At 43.5% G+C, this 15,698-nt stretch overlaps 6 protein-coding genes across 6 annotated transcripts; all 6 read right to left on the bottom strand.

Annotated features, from left to right (window-relative positions):
- Window positions 1–14: 14 nt before the first annotated feature.
- On the bottom strand, window positions 15–1,332 carry LOC132470480 (histone H1-like). Its single transcript, XM_060069139.1, has one exon. It carries the CDS (start codon window positions 794–796, stop codon window positions 173–175), a length of 624 nt encoding a protein of 207 aa, XP_059925122.1. The 5' UTR covers window positions 797–1,332; the 3' UTR covers window positions 15–172.
- A 1,387-nt stretch (window positions 1,333–2,719) lies between these two features.
- LOC132474238 (uncharacterized) lies at window positions 2,720–11,277 on the bottom strand. Its single transcript, XM_060074810.1, has 5 exons — window positions 10,928–11,277; window positions 10,033–10,329; window positions 7,005–7,566; window positions 5,835–6,192; window positions 2,720–3,073 (listed from the first exon to the last, which is right to left on the bottom strand). The coding sequence occupies exons 1-5, from the start codon at window positions 11,232–11,234 to the stop codon at window positions 2,756–2,758; spliced, it is 1,842 nt and encodes a 613-aa protein (XP_059930793.1). The 5' UTR covers window positions 11,235–11,277; the 3' UTR covers window positions 2,720–2,755.
- Window positions 4,296–4,736, bottom strand: LOC132470588 (histone H2A-like). Its single transcript, XM_060069321.1, has one exon. It carries the CDS (start codon window positions 4,696–4,698, stop codon window positions 4,315–4,317), a length of 384 nt encoding a protein of 127 aa, XP_059925304.1. The 5' UTR covers window positions 4,699–4,736; the 3' UTR covers window positions 4,296–4,314.
- Window positions 6,707–8,214, bottom strand: LOC132470483 (histone H1-like). The gene has a single exon (XM_060069153.1). The coding sequence runs from the start codon at window positions 7,622–7,624 to the stop codon at window positions 7,001–7,003; it is 624 nt and encodes a 207-aa protein (XP_059925136.1). The 5' UTR covers window positions 7,625–8,214; the 3' UTR covers window positions 6,707–7,000.
- LOC132470615 (histone H2B-like) lies at window positions 9,803–10,376 on the bottom strand. Its single transcript, XM_060069373.1, has one exon. It carries the CDS (start codon window positions 10,337–10,339, stop codon window positions 9,965–9,967), a length of 375 nt encoding a protein of 124 aa, XP_059925356.1. The 5' UTR covers window positions 10,340–10,376; the 3' UTR covers window positions 9,803–9,964.
- Window positions 11,278–12,136: 859 nt separating the features above from the next.
- Window positions 12,137–13,953, bottom strand: LOC132470694 (histone H2AX-like). Its single transcript, XM_060069503.1, has 3 exons — window positions 13,527–13,953; window positions 13,361–13,370; window positions 12,137–12,632 (listed from the first exon to the last, which is right to left on the bottom strand). The coding sequence occupies exons 1-3, from the start codon at window positions 13,904–13,906 to the stop codon at window positions 12,237–12,239; spliced, it is 786 nt and encodes a 261-aa protein (XP_059925486.1). The 5' UTR covers window positions 13,907–13,953; the 3' UTR covers window positions 12,137–12,236.
- Window positions 13,954–15,698: the final 1,745 nt, after the last annotated feature.

Below are 15,698 nucleotides of genomic sequence, written 5' to 3'. Positions count from 1 at the left end.
TGAATTACATCCAATATTGAACCATTTGCAACACAGCAGTCGCTCATTTGTTGTAATACAATATGGGCGGCTAAAGAAACTTAACATGTAGAGAAGTGCACTTGGAATATGCTCCTAAAGTTGTGTGGGTGGCTCTGAAAAGAGCCTTTGGGGGAATTCAAATGGACAGAGTTTACTTCTTCTTGGGGGCGGCCTTCTTGGCTGCTTTGGGCTTTGCTGCCTTCTTTGCCGGAGACTTCTTGGCAACGGGCTTGGGAGCTTTTTTGGGGCTTTTGACGGTTTTCTTTGTAACCTTGGCCACAACCTTCTTAACTGCGGCTGGCTTCTTTGCCTTCTTCGGGGTTGCTTTCTTAACAGATACCTTCTTGGTTGGGGTCTTCTTGACCTTCTTCGGGGTGACGGCCTTCTTAGCCGCGGCGGGTTTCTTGGCGGCGGGCTTCTTGGCTTTGGGGGCGGCGGCCTTCTTGGCGACGGCGGGTTTCTTTGCCTCCTTGCTGATCTTGAAGGATCCGGACGCTCCGGTGCCCTTGGCCTGGAGCAGGGTTCCCTTTGACACCAAGCTCCTCACGGCAGCCTTGACCCGAGAATTGTTCTTCTCCACGTCGTAGCCGTCGGCAGCCAGAGTCTTCTTGAGCGCTGGCAGAGAAACTCCGCTTCGCTCTTTGGACGCAGCCACGGCTTTCACGATCAGGTCGCTCACACTGGGGCCGACCCTCTTCGGCCGGGCAGCGGGCTTCTTCTTGGTGGCTTTCGCCGGGGAGGCGGCAACAGCGGGTGCAGGCGCTACTTCAGACATGTTCTCGGAGGTTCTGTATCAGATGTGAGTAAAGCCGGTCTGTGGGCTGTCCTTATACAGACGATGAGAACCGTACAGACTCAACCATTGAAAAATTACTCCAGGGTGGGAATGATCGTCTCGTTTGTGTTTCCTCCTTAACTTTACCAGCATAAAATTCCAATGTGATGTCAGTATTTGACACGTGTAGTTAATAAATAACAAGAAGAAATGCTAAATTTCAACCGTACCTGGTTTTATGTACCAATGATGTAGACAATTATTTACAATAACGCTTAGATTGCGACGTGACCTGATGATGGTCACTTAGGTTTCGTTGAGATTTGTTTTTAATAATACATTAAGTCTTTCATAATGCGGAAAGTTCTTTTTCAAATGACCAAGACTTCAGACCAACAGTTGACAGTGATCAACATGTCCTGGGTCTCTGTTGTTCTGATACAATTAACGCATTTAGTTGCTGTTAAACACACTCGTCAGAAGGCTTGCCTAGAGCTGCTACAACAATCAGAAACATGCATCTGTATGGATTTAAATAGGCTACATGATATTTATTTGATTAGGCCTACTTCAAATACATTTGGACATTTTGCAGAGTAAAATTGCGTTTGTATGGAACATTCGTCCATTGCGTTTGAAAAATCGCGTTTGTATCGAACGTTAGTCGCTTTTTGCCGTTTATTGTCTCCAATTACACATCATCTTTCACATCCTGGATCAAATGGATTTGAATAGGCTACTCAACTCAATTTTATGAACAAATAATGTTGGCTAGATTGAACCCAAACTGAGTCGATATTGGCAGGTGCATTAAATATATTTTGATATATTTATTAAATTAGGCCTATCTATCGACTGATCCCTAGTTACGTTAAATTATTTGGTAAACCCACGCTCGAAATTAAGCGCCTTTCAATAGAATGTAACGATCCAGAAGGAAACCCAGAATGGATGAATCATGACATAACATTAATCATACAGCATAAAGGTTTAAATAGGCTAGAGTCAATGCTATAACGCTGTTTTATCATGGAATGCCATTTGATTCAATAATCAAATAAATACGGCTATGAAATAATATATAGCTCTAAAATAAATTGATAGGGGAATAAGTAGGCCTATGAGTTAAATATATTTAATGGAAAAATGGATAGACGTTTTTAAGGTAGTCTTTCATTTCAATAGGGTATACTTTCTCCATCTAAGCTACATCCTACGCAAGACAGCTAAAATACATCTGATTGAGGTTTTACATTTTCTTTGTCAATCATTGACCGTCATTAGTATTGGCGGCCAAGGGGGAAACACGAGATAATGTTGAGCAGGCCAACTTGGTGACAGAACTTGACCCTTAAAGGCACCCAGTGCAACTTTCGAGGCTTAAAAATAAACATTCAATTTCTAGTCTTTTTTACACGTAGTAAGTTTCAATACCTCCATACCATTACATACCGACATTCAAGCAGCAAAGATGAGACGTCGTTGTGTGGTGAGAACTGATAGAAAATCGATAACAATGACGCCATTTTCTTTATATTTTGTAACCTACAATAAATAAAGCAGGCTTCCAGTCAATGGAAAAATGGCTTCTCCCCACCGGCGATTGTTGTTTACGATTTTCTATCAGTTCTCACCACACAACGACGTCTCATCTTTGCTCCTTGAATGTCGATATGTAATGGTATGGAGTTATTGAAACTTACTACGTGTAAAAAAGACTAGAAATTGAAAGTTTATTTTTCATTGAATGTTTACATAAAGTGGCACTGGGTGCCTTTAATAGCCAATTAGAAATAAGGTTTAGTTTTCATGTGTGGCAGATATTAAACATAGTCATCGAACGTGTAAAAATGTTGAGCTTATTTTTCATTGCAAATATACGTCTATTATTTGTAGGAATAATTCTTCAACAAGTATTTAGGTGGCTCTTAAAAGAGCCTTTGGGTTGGAGAAGATGGATTAACCGCCGAAGCCGTACAGGGTGCGTCCCTGCCTCTTCAGAGCGTAGACAACATCCATGGCGGTGACGGTCTTCCTCTTGGCGTGCTCGGTGTAGGTGACAGCATCACGGATCACGTTCTCCAGGAACACCTTGAGGACACCGCGGGTCTCCTCGTAGATCAGACCGGAGATACGCTTCACACCGCCACGACGGGCAAGACGGCGGATAGCAGGCTTGGTGATGCCCTGGATGTTATCACGGAGAACTTTACGGTGACGCTTGGCGCCTCCTTTCCCGAGTCCTTTTCCTCCTTTTCCTCGACCAGACATGATTGACTAGATAGCAGAAGCAATGTGAAGACTAAGTTGGACACCCCTACTTTATAAAGGCTCGCAGAGGACCTGAGAGAGACGATGGGCGGGAGCTCTAGTACGGACCCCGCCCAGTGCTTGGGTCGTGAAGTCGACTTTCATAGAAAGGAATCGTATCGTGAACATTACCCGACTAATTTCTTTTAAATTATTGCTATTTCACCCAGAATGCAAATTTGCTTTTAAAATTAACATTCTTCTGAAATAAAGACGCTGTAAGATACTCTGGTCAACAGATACGCTTTAGTCTTGGAGTTGACAGTAGATTTATTAAACTGCGCATGCGTACCAACGGCACTACGCGTACCCACTGTTAACCCTTTTGTTTTTTTTCATGACGACCAATGAAAAGCAACAGTGTTACCCCTTATGTTTTCTTTCATTACGACCAATAAAAAACAACAGTGTTAACCCTTATGTTTTTTTTCATGACGATCAATAAAAAACGACAGCGTCACCCCCCATGTTTCATTTGATTAAAACGACAGGCTATGACGCACAACGCAGAACTGTCCATAGCTTAATATGGTAGGCCTACTATGCTGATTTTACCTAAGCATGTTGGTGTTCCAACATCTGTTGTAGTGAACATTCTAAATGGTGTCAAATGTTGCTGCCATAGACACGTTGAATGTTATCGTTTTGATTCTGGAATCCCGCACGTAAACTGGTTGGCAAAAAAAGAGCAAAGACGGACGGTACACTTGACGGAGAAACCGTCACTTTCCTCATATCAGACAACTCGTAACTCGATGAAATTGAAGGCTTTCTTTTGTCACTTTCCTTTGTAAACCTTTAGAAATAACCTCCTGAATCCTTGTTATAACGCTGTGTATAATCCCGGACCGCAACAGCTTGTCGGCATGTTGTTAGTGTGTGAAATTCAGCACAGTATCAGCCGAGTTGACTCTAATTTCCACATTTTTTACTTGCTAACGTTTGTGAATAACAGTGGCTAGTTGGCAGAACTCTTTTTACACACCAGTAGTGTTTATCAGGAGCGGAGCCCTGAATGTTAAGTCACCCGTGATCTCGTCTCTGTAACAATGGATGTTCCGCAGCATTTATTATGACGTCATTATATAGGCTGTCTCAGCATCCCCCCCTCGGACTGACTTCCCGCGTCGCTGGGAGAAGTGGCTCTTATTCAATATTTAGGTGGCTCTTAAAAGAGCCTTTGTGTTAATAGTAGTCTGGTTCTGATTCTACTTCTTGGCGGGCTTCTCGGTCTTCTTGGGCAGAAGGACGGCCTGGATGTTGGGCAGCACACCGCCCTGAGCGATGGTCACTCCGCCTAGGAGTTTGTTGAGCTCCTCGTCGTTGCGGACTGCCAGCTGCAGATGGCGGGGGATGATGCGGGACTTCTTGTTGTCGCGGGCCGCGTTTCCAGCTAACTCCAGGATCTCAGCGGTCAGATACTCGAGAACCGCCGCCATGTAGACGGGAGCTCCGGCACCAACGCGGTGAGCATAGTTTCCCTTACGGAGGAGTCTGTGCACACGGCCGACGGGGAACTGGAGTCCGGCACGGGATGAGCGGGTCTTGGCCTTCGCCCTGGCTTTGCCTCCGGTTTTACCTCTTCCAGACATGACTCTTTCGTTATTTAAAAAGAATGATGTCTCCTAGAAGGGCGGCACCCTCTATATGCCCTCAGGTCTCTGCTTATTGGCCAGCTCAAACTTGATAAGAACGGACCAATCATTCATCCCGAATTGGTGCGAGAATTGGCGCCTTGACCTAAAGACGAATCACCCATTGAAAAGAAGAGCGAGTACAACATAAATAGTAGTTATCAGAACTCCAAAACACTAAATAGTTATTAATATTAATATTTTGAACGTCGTCATTTGTTTTATATGATCATCCACATAGTAGGCCTAGTCTATACAATTGTATCAGTTTAGAAAGGATTTATAATATAAATATTGTTTCTAGAGCAGAGTTTACGACAGCAAATTAAGTAACTAAATAAATGCCATAATATTTCAGTGATAATCTAGTAAGGGTGAGGCAAAGAGGATTCACCTTTGGTCACCTGTAATTCTTCTGAATAGGGATTTAGCAGGGGGTTGAGGTCAAATACATAAATGTCTACATTTAACGTATATGATCATGTAGTCATGATCAACTTTTGAACTCCATGATGACAAGTTAAAGCGCATGGTTCAGAAAAAAACAAATGAATTTGCAGCGTTTCGGTTCTATTTTTAGTCTGCTTTGTATAAGATGGCTTGTGCATATACACAATGTGATTAGACGAATATAATATTGATATTCGATTTTTGTGGACTCTTATGAACATTTCAAGACCCAACATGAAGTATCAACTCATTGATAAAGATATCCACAACGACGAGTTAGAATGCACCAAAGGAGGAGGGTGAGGGGGGCAAGACACTAGATTTTTTTATCTATATTCGCTAAAGATATTTATTTCACCGAATGGTTGACATTCTAAGCTTTAAACGATGTGTGACATGACTATAACTCAACTGAAAGATGTCGAAAATTGACCCAGCCTGTTGGGGGAAGGGGTGGTGCAACTAAAACTTGCCCGCGGGCGGGATTGAACGATTAAATTAAGAGTGTAAAAAGGTCGGATTTAAATCTCTTAAAGATACTTGGGTGGCTCTAAAAAGAGCCTTTGTTTGGGACAATCGTCGATTTAAGCCCGTTCTCCGCGGATACGGCGGGCCAACTGGATGTCTTTGGGCATGATGGTGACCCTCTTGGCGTGGATGGCGCACAGGTTGGTGTCCTCGAACAGACCGACCAGGTAAGCCTCGCTAGCCTCCTGAAGAGCCATGACGGCGGAGCTCTGGAAGCGCAGGTCGGTCTTGAAGTCCTGAGCGATCTCCCTCACCAGGCGCTGGAAGGGCAGTTTGCGGATCAGCAGCTCGGTGGACTTCTGGTACCTACGGATCTCCCTCAGGGCCACGGTCCCGGGCCTGTAACGATGGGGCTTCTTCACGCCGCCGGTGGCCGGGGCGCTCTTTCGGGCAGCCTTGGTGGCGAGCTGCTTCCTTGGGGCTTTGCCACCGGTGGACTTACGCGCGGTCTGCTTAGTTCTTGCCATTTCAAGTTAGGCTTCTGAGACTGCTCATGGTTAAGTGAGGTAGAGCAATAGATTATATAGCTGGCCCCGGACAACCACCGCACGCCGATTGGTCCAGTTTATTTCCTCACACGCCCAGCTCATTAGCAAGTTAATAGTTTCCTGCTTTTTACATTTGAAATGAGAACGTTAAATCATCAAACGGCCCCTTCCGGAATAAAGTTGGACAGAGTACATGACGTGCACATCACAAATTAAATGAAACAAATAACTGTCAATTTGTTAGGCTAGCCATCCTTACTTTATAGTGAGTTTAGCTACAATATCTACCTAAATTACTGCAGGATGGAGGAGGATACGCTCTTCAAAAGCATATTAAATAAGAAAAACATTCCATTTGTTCACTTGCTTTAATGAATAATAGCAGTGAAATGACTATATCCGAATATGTCAGGAGCGGCTGAAAGTGCGGGTATGTTTACATTGAAACAGCGTTATCCACTTCCTGTTCCGCTACGTGCAACAGCATAAAAGACCATAGTGCAATATTCTCAAAATAGGCCATTATATTTCGTGTTTACATTGATCTGATCTATAATTAATCTGATCAGATCTTGAAAATCTGGTCACCGTGAGTCCGCCCACTAGAATAAGGAATAATTGGTTTCATCTAACATGATCACGCTATAATGTATTTTCCCATGATAAACGGCTCTATAATTAATGGCTCACATCATGGTTTGCCTATGCATAAATACACAAGAAAATAGGCTCTTAAGGTAGTGTGGTTGGCTCTTAAAAGAGCCTTTGGGTTTTTTAACAAAAACTAAGTGAGATTACTTCTTCTTTGGGGCCGTCTTCTTGACGGCTTTGGGCTTGGATGCCTTCTTCTCCGGGGATTTATTTGCGGGGGATTTCTTAACGACAGGCTTGGGCGCCTTCTTTAGAGTCTTGGCTACAACCTTCTTGGGGCTTTTCTTGATCGAGGACTTTTTGGCCGCAGCGGGCTTTTGGGCCTTCTTGGGGGTAACACTCCGTGGTGTCTTCACCTTTCGGGGAGACTTCTCGACGGCGGCGGGCTTCTTGACAGCGGTCTTCTTAGCTTTAGGGGCAGCAGGCTTAGTTAATGGCTTCTTCTCCTCTTTGCTGATCTTAAAAGAACCAGAAGCTCCGTTGCCCTTGGTATGGACCAGGGTTCCCTTTTCCAACAGATTCTTCAAAGCGGTCTTGACACGGGAGTTTTTCTTCTCCACGTCGTAGCCGTCGGCGGCCAAGAGTTTCTTAAGCGCCGGCAGAGAAACTCCGCTGCGCTCTTTGGAGGCGGACACGGTTTTGACGATGAGGTCGCTCACACTGGGTCCAACCTTCCTCGGCTTAGGTGCTGCCGTCTTCTTCTTAGTTGCTTTCACCGGTGCGGCGACAGCAGGCGCAGGAGCAGCAACAGCAGGAGCGACTTCCATGATCTAGGCTACTCGTACGGTTCAGGAACAAGAGTTTCGAACAGATGAATGTGGGCTGTCCTTATACACACAATGAGAACCGTACAGACTCATTCCATGAAATGTTTTTCTGTGAGGGTCCAAGATGTCTCGTTTGTGTTTCCTCCCTCGTATCATCCAGATGTAATTTACACACGATGGAATTATTTGACCCGTCTCGTGAACAAACTTCAAAAAGCATTGTTATATTTGAACCCTGTGGAGTCGCAGGCGCAAAATATGTAAAGCATGTATCTAAAAAAACGAACTTTCCATGTGACATTGTTTGGTATGCATCTGTTTAATCTGATATTTGTTTTCAACAATGCCTAAATATATCTAATGATGCGGACAATGATTTTTAATATGACGCACAAAACCGAGGTACATTCGAAAGAGAGAAACTTGTACCGCATGCCTGTACTTTAGATTAAAGATGCGTATTCTGAAGCTGGTGAACACAAGAGCATGTGAGACCTTTACTTTATGGTTTGTTTCTTTAAGATTTTTTTTAGTTCATGTTTGAATGTTTTAAAATATTATACTTTAAGGACATATGGTTATTAGCAAAATAGTTCATTATTAAAATAAATATTTGTCGCATCGATTGCTTTCAAAGATTTGACAAAATTACAGAAATAAGAAAATAATATTCCATTTCTTATACACTGAACCAATTCCAGTTTATACCGTGCCAACTACAGCAATGTGTTTATGTAACACACACTTTTGCCATCTTACTCAACAACGTCGTGTAAGAAAAGACCCTCCCATGTTAGTAGACACAACCCAATTGGTAACGTGGGTCGAGTTAATTAACCTTTGAATTAATACTTGGACCTGAGTGAAATTTTTTGCTATTCTGTCCATTTCTGACTATAATAACAAACGAGGATCCTGTTAATCCGTCCCCATCCTGATCCTTTTTCTGAGGGTTAGACCTCTTTTCAATGCACCTGTACTATCTTAAACCCTAGGCTGTACTGTAAATAGGCTACTATATCTGTTGAATGGACGTCTTAATGGATTCGAAAGAGCCACTGATTTCCACATTTGCTGAGGCCTTACGTTGTTCCAAAGACTCAAGCAGTCATAATGACACTCCTGGGGCCTCTACGAATAATCAAATCTCCTAACCTTTATGCCTCCTTTCCTTAACCTTCAAGGAAAACGTCATCGGGTCAAGGAAAGATGAAAAGGTGCTTCGTCGGCAGCCTGTTGCTTTAAATATTGCTGCCGAAAAGGATTATTGGATAACAATCTCTCCTTTCCTTTCGTAAAGGTTGGTCGGAAGTAACCTATGCTAAAGGAGGGTTAAAGGATGCATTGAGGCTCCTTTCATAAGCATTTTTAGAATTCAAACCACCTTACCTCCAAGTAATTCTGGGTCATCTCCTTAGGAAAGGAAACTTCAGATGAAGAAAAGAGAATCTGTAGAGGCCCCTGCTCTTACGATTGAAAGAAGACATTCTGATATGGAAAAAGCCTTCAGGTTTCTGTCAATATTATCACAGAAATCAAGTCTATTGAAAATAAATTCTGATTAATACACTTCCCTTCAGAGGTGACATCATTTTTTTAGTTTGGCTGACTGTGGCTATATCAGCAGGTTCTAAGTTTTCGATGACAATATTCATTTTAGACGCAGTTATGGACGACCTATGCACAATTTAAAGGCCTAATATGTGCGATATTGGCATTCAGATATCTATAAAAGGCCTAGATATACGTTATATTTTTGTATTTTCTTGTGTACTCAAATTATCCCAGATGATTCCAACCATTTCGAAACTCAGGGAGAGACATACTTTTAAAGTGGAAAGTCCTGGGGAATACTGCCCCCTTTTACACCTAGCATATTGGTAATTAGAAAACACAGATTGAGGACAGTCAGGGAACTAAATAGCTATCCACTCAAACTACGTAGTTTATTTCCAATATTTTGATTGCTTATTCATGAATCATGATAGAACTTTGTGATGCGTTAGGACTAGACACCAACTAGATAGCACATGTTCCACAGATAGGCATCATGGGGCACGTCATTAGATATTAGTACCAACTACAGTATTAACATGCAAAACATTGTTTGGATGTTTGGATAGTGCGAAAAGGCAACTAATATCACAATTCAGATGGTCATATTGTAAAATCCTTACAAGACACTTATTTGAATCTTCTCAGACCTCCATTTTGTCACTATCTTTTGAAGGGCGCCTCTACTTCTCAACACGATCATAGACAACCAATTGTTAGGAATGGCCCTTTAGGCCGAATTGCGTGGTTCTTAAAAGAACCGTTTGTTTGATTGAATGGTGAAGTCTACTTGGAGCTGGTGTACTTGGTCACCGCCTTGGTGCCCTCAGACACGGCGTGCTTTGCCAGCTCACCGGGGAGCAGCAGGCGGACGGCGGTCTGGATCTCCCGGGAGGTGATGGTGCGGCGTTTGTTGTAGTGAGCCAGGCGAGAGGCCTCACCAGCGATACGCTCGAAGATGTCGTTGACAAAGGAGTTCATGATCCCCATCGCCTTGGAGGAGATGCCGGTGTCGGGGTGGACCTGCTTCAGCACCTTGTAGACGTAGATGGCATAGCTCTCCTTCCTGGACTTGCGACGCTTCTTTCCGCCCTTAACTGCGACCTTGGAAACTGCTTTCTTGGAGCCCTTCTTGGGCGCGGGTTTTGCTACTTCAGGCATGATGAGATTCGATGCGTATGTCCTGAATTGTGATGGACGGATGAATTTATAGGGGGCGTATGCAAATCATCATTGGATCGTCCGGTTATATGATTGGCTAAAATTTAGGACTGAATGTTCCGCCGGAGCCAATAGCCTTCTGGAGATTTCTTAGGGGCTAGCTAAAGAATCCTGTATGACCGACTATCGCTGTCTTGGTTGGACTCTACACATCTCTACACACGAGATAAGACCTCTCCAACAAAGGGCTGTTCCGTTATACTTAAATCAACAACCCAAATTGTCTATTTAACAGCGACCCTTAGTGAAAACTGTCAAATGTAGTCAAAGAACACCAATTAGCTGGTCAATTTAGAATTTGATGCATGGCAGATAGTCTATTTAAATTTAGGGGGGGGGGGTTGTTTTTAGAATTTTGAATTAAAACTGATGTAATGTAGCTCATGATGACCTCACACTTATCTACAGTTATATTTCTGCGATCGGTTTCAATCCAATATTTTGTGATGCAAGGAAAATCGCTATCAAGTAGATTTGGGTGGCTCTTAAAAGAGCCTTTGGGTTTAGGGTTGGAGAAGATGGTTTAACCGCCGAAGCCGTACAGGGTGCGTCCCTGCCTCTTCAGAGCGTAGACAACATCCATGGCGGTGACGGTCTTCCTCTTGGCGTGCTCGGTGTAGGTGACGGCATCACGGATCACGTTCTCCAGGAACACCTTGAGAACACCGCGGGTCTCCTCGTAGATCAGACCGGAGATACGCTTCACACCGCCACGACGGGCAAGACGGCGGATAGCGGGCTTGGTGATGCCCTGGATGTTATCACGGAGAACTTTACGGTGACGCTTGGCGCCTCCTTTTCCGAGTCCTTTTCCTCCTTTTCCTCGACCAGACATGGCTGAGCTGTTTGTAAATGCAGAATGAAGCCGTGAGTTAACGCTCCGTGTTGATAAAGGCTCGCAGAGGACCAGAGAGAGACCATGGGCGGGAGCAACAAAGACCACGCCCATTGCCCTCGTCGTATTTCGAGGGACATTTTTTGATGAGCGCAGTTACCGCCCCTTTTTAAACAGCTCTGGTTCCGTAGCACATTTTGGTCAATAGTAATACGTATGCACGTTATTCATTAGAAAATATGAATTGGCTACCCAAATTATATACATTTAGTTATCAGACGCGTTTCCCCAAAGTGACTTACAACCTGTGTGTCCAACCTGAAGACATTATGGCTCAATTGAATGTGAATGAGAATTACAATTAGGACATAACAAAATCCAGACAATAAATTTTAGTCATGAATTCTTTAACCTAAATATATTGGTAATTTTATTAATAAACATGCGTGAGATTTTAATAAAAACTATTTCGTGGACGAAGATCAATCTTTAATATCCTCTAAATAGGCCTACGTATTCCGATTATGACCTCACACGATTGTTTGCTTTAAATCTTGCGAATGTGGTGCCTGCGAGAATTAATAAGCTTTTGCAAAGTGGGCCTAATGCAGGGGTGCCCAACCAGTCGATCGCGGTCTACCAGTAGACCGCCGACAATTTTTTTTTTTTTTTTTAAATAAAATAAAATTTGCGCGGGACATATACGCGCGGTAGCGCATGCGCTGTCAACAGCAGTCGAAAGCCGTCAACAGTAGTTACGCACTCCTAAACGTTGGCATGGCTGAGGGGAAACGAGCTAAGACCTAAAATGTTCACCCTGAGTGGGATTATTGATTATTGTTGAGAAGATCTCGGCTACTTGAAAAGTAGATCTTGGGTCAAAAAAGGTTGGGCACCCCTGGCCTAATGTCTAGCACTGGTTTTGGATTTCAGGAAATACTGCTTAGTTAAGATGTGGGTGGCTCTTAAAAGAGCCTTTTTGTTAATAGTCTGGTTTTGATTCTACTTCTTGGCGGGCTTCTCGGTCTTCTTGGGCAGAAGGACGGCCTGGATGTTGGGCAACACACCGCCCTGAGCGATGGTCACTCCACCAAGGAGTTTGTTGAGCTCCTCGTCATTGCGGACGGCCAGCTGCAGATGGCGGGGGATGATGCGGGTCTTCTTGTTGTCGCGGGCCGCGTTTCCGGCCAACTCCAGGATCTCAGCGGTCAGATACTCGAGAACCGCCGCCAGGTAGACGGGAGCTCCGGCACCGACGCGGTGGGCATAGTTTCCCTTTCGGAGGAGTCTGTGCACACGGCCGACGGGGAACTGGAGTCCGGCACGGGATGAGCGGGTCTTGGCCTTCGCCCTGGCTTTACCTCCGGTTTTACCTCTTCCTGACATGATTACCTTTATCTGAAGATCTAAAAGTAGTGTGCCACAAAGCGGTACTTGAGTTTATATATTGACCTAGGTCTCTGCTCATTGGCCACTATAGATTTAAGACGATTGACCAATCACGGACCAACCTAACCACCAATGAAAAGATGTGGCAGTATTGAACACAAATCCGTATCATCCCACGTCAAAATAGGTTAATGAGGGTGTGAAACCTCTTAATGAAAGCGAATTATAAGTCTAAAGGTGTCAACAAAAACTCCAGAATCTGCTTTTTTCTGAATTTGCCAATAGACCTACAACTTGAATGTTTGATTTAGGCTAATCTTATTTCAATCTGTCCAGTTTCTTTCCCACACATGTTTTTTTAAAGCTCACGATTCCTCACTGTTTTATACAATGCTGTATGTATACATCCGACCAATAATCTTTCCAGTAATTTAGCTTGATTATAAACTATTTAAGTTGTAGGCTACTATTATGTTGTTAATCAACTCGCATGTTATCGTCATGATCTTTCTATTTTGTGTTCGTTTTTAACGTTTCATTTCCACAAGATCCCAGCAAGATACAATTTTTAAATTAAACCATGCTGCAATGAAAACACCAAATTAACCTAGTCACGTGATTAAATAGTTCGCATTCATAATGCAATTTGAACCAAGACAAGGCACAGAAAACATGTGACTAACCTTACCGGCATACTATGAGGAGTCAATATAAATCGGTCTTGCTAGCCAGATTACCTTCACCAGCCTACTACACATTTACGTCAACTTTTGCTAATTTCACGTAGTAATGATACGTGAATAATGCAATTTAAGGCTGGTTTGGTCACTTTAGGGTTTTGCAGCTTTGTGAAATGTAGGTGGCTCTTAAAAGAGCCTTTGTTGTCTTGTGGTGTAGTTCTACTTCTTGGCGGGCTTCTCGGTCTTCTTGGGCAGAAGGACGGCCTGGATGTTGGGCAACACACCGCCCTGAGCGATGGTCACTCCGCCTAGGAGTTTGTTGAGCTCCTCGTCGTTGCGGACTGCCAGCTGCAGATGGCGGGGGATGATGCGGGACTTCTTGTTGTCGCGGGCCGCGTTTCCAGCCAACTCCAGGATCTCAGCGGTCAGATACTCGAGAACCGCCGCCAGGTAGACAGGAGCTCCGGCACCGACGCGGTGGGCATAGTTTCCCTTACGGAGGAGTCTGTGCACACGGCCGACGGGGAACTGGAGTCCGGCACGGGATGAGCGGGTCTTCGCCTTCGCCCTGGCTTTGCCTCCGGTTTTACCTCTTCCTGACATGATTAATCTGAATTAGAGATGTGTAATGTTTCACACAGCCGTACTCTTGTTTATATAACCACCCAGGTCTCTGCTCATTGGCCAGCTAAAACTTCAGAAAGGTCGACCAATCATGGTCCAACTCATACGTAATCATCCAATATTGGGGGCAGTTTGACAGTATGCTGCCACCCTGTGGCGGAGTACCGTAAGTCAAATTGTCCCGATCGAAAAGTAAGATAGTGTAAAACTCCTACATTCTATCGAATTATAGGTATAAAGTTTAAAAAAAAATAGTAATCTGAATGTTGCTCCTGACTTTAACAATAAACCAACAACTCGAATATTTCATATAATCTTTTTTTATTCTGCCAAGTTATTTTCCCACACAGTTGTTGTTGAGGCAGCCATGTAAATAATCACCTAAAATAAATTCTGATTTCCAAATAACATTTCTAAATATCCATGTTCCACGTTATCAGGTAGATCTTTAAGTGGAAACCATAGTATAGAAACCAGTGAACCTATCCCAGTATAGTCCCAGCAGGGGTCAGCATCTATTAAACAAAAGGTGTTTCCAGGATATCAAGTTTATACATATTTGTATTTATTTTATTTATATATAAGCTGCACAAATATCCTATCCTATTAATTAATTTTAAAAGGCAATACGTTTTTCAATGTTCCAAGCTATTAGGAAAGAGTAAAATCTCGCATTCGTAATTATATACTTGTCTTTCTCACCCAGAAACATGAAGTTATATATATGAATGGAACACTTAACGAAGTGCATTTCCAATTTTCACAAACATATAGGCCTATTCCTTATACCTGCTTATATGTATCCAAATATGCATATAAAATAACGTCTGCCAGGTTAACAAATAGAAAATAGAATATGGCTTCCGATATGAAGAGAAAAACAACCACAGCGACTTCTAGGATGATTTTAATGATAGTAATGACCCCCCACACACACACACACACACACACACACACACACACACACACACACACACACACACACACACCCTTGTAAGTGAACCTGTCGCTGTAATCAGACCCGAGGCCAGCAGCCCGCGGCTGAGTGACGCGGTCAGCTGGGCTCGACCACGTCAGTAGAAACACTCCCGGATGATGTGTGTTTGTGTATTTGTTGCTGTCAATATGTTTACTTATTTTGTGCATCTTTTTTCACGAGTGCTTTTCTTTTTCACCGCAAATAAATAAACAAAGCAGTTATTTAAAGGCGGGAATAGCAGAACTTTTTACTTTGAATTACTCTTTTATGAGCTGTGGTCTCCTCTCGGCCGTGGTAGTTTAATTGTACCTCTGGGTGGTGGGTTTGGGCCTGCGATCAAACTCCTGTTGACTCAGATCACATCTCGTTGTTTCACTCACAGTAAAAAGAGCCAGGCCAACAGCCACACTCTTTAACAAAGACCTTTGTGATTATAGTAGAACTGTAATATTATACTGACCGACTCTCATGTTACTGAAATGCCATCCGTGTTGCTACCTCCCTACCTGGGGATTCTGTGAGTTTCCCCGGATTTATTTTTCTATTTTGACAAATGCTCTTTTGTGCCTTTGGAGTGTCTTGATTAGAAATCATGTTTGCATTCGCAAATCAGTGTTTCTGTGTGTGTGTGTGTGTGTGTGTGTGTGTGTGTGTGTGTGTGTGTGTGTGTGTGCGCGTGTGTGTGTGTGTGTGTGTGTGTGTGTGTGTGTGTACGCGTGTGTGTGCATGTGTGCGTGTGTGTGAGTGCGTGTGTGCAATATGGTTCAAGGTTATAGGGCCATGCAATGAGAC

The sequence above is a fragment of the Gadus macrocephalus genome, chromosome 2, assembly GCF_031168955.1.
Source record: "Gadus macrocephalus chromosome 2, ASM3116895v1".
NCBI classification, from domain to species: Eukaryota; Metazoa; Chordata; class Actinopteri; order Gadiformes; family Gadidae; genus Gadus; species Gadus macrocephalus.
The sequence above is the reverse complement of the archived record's forward strand: the minus strand, read 5'-3'. Positions and strand labels throughout refer to the sequence as shown.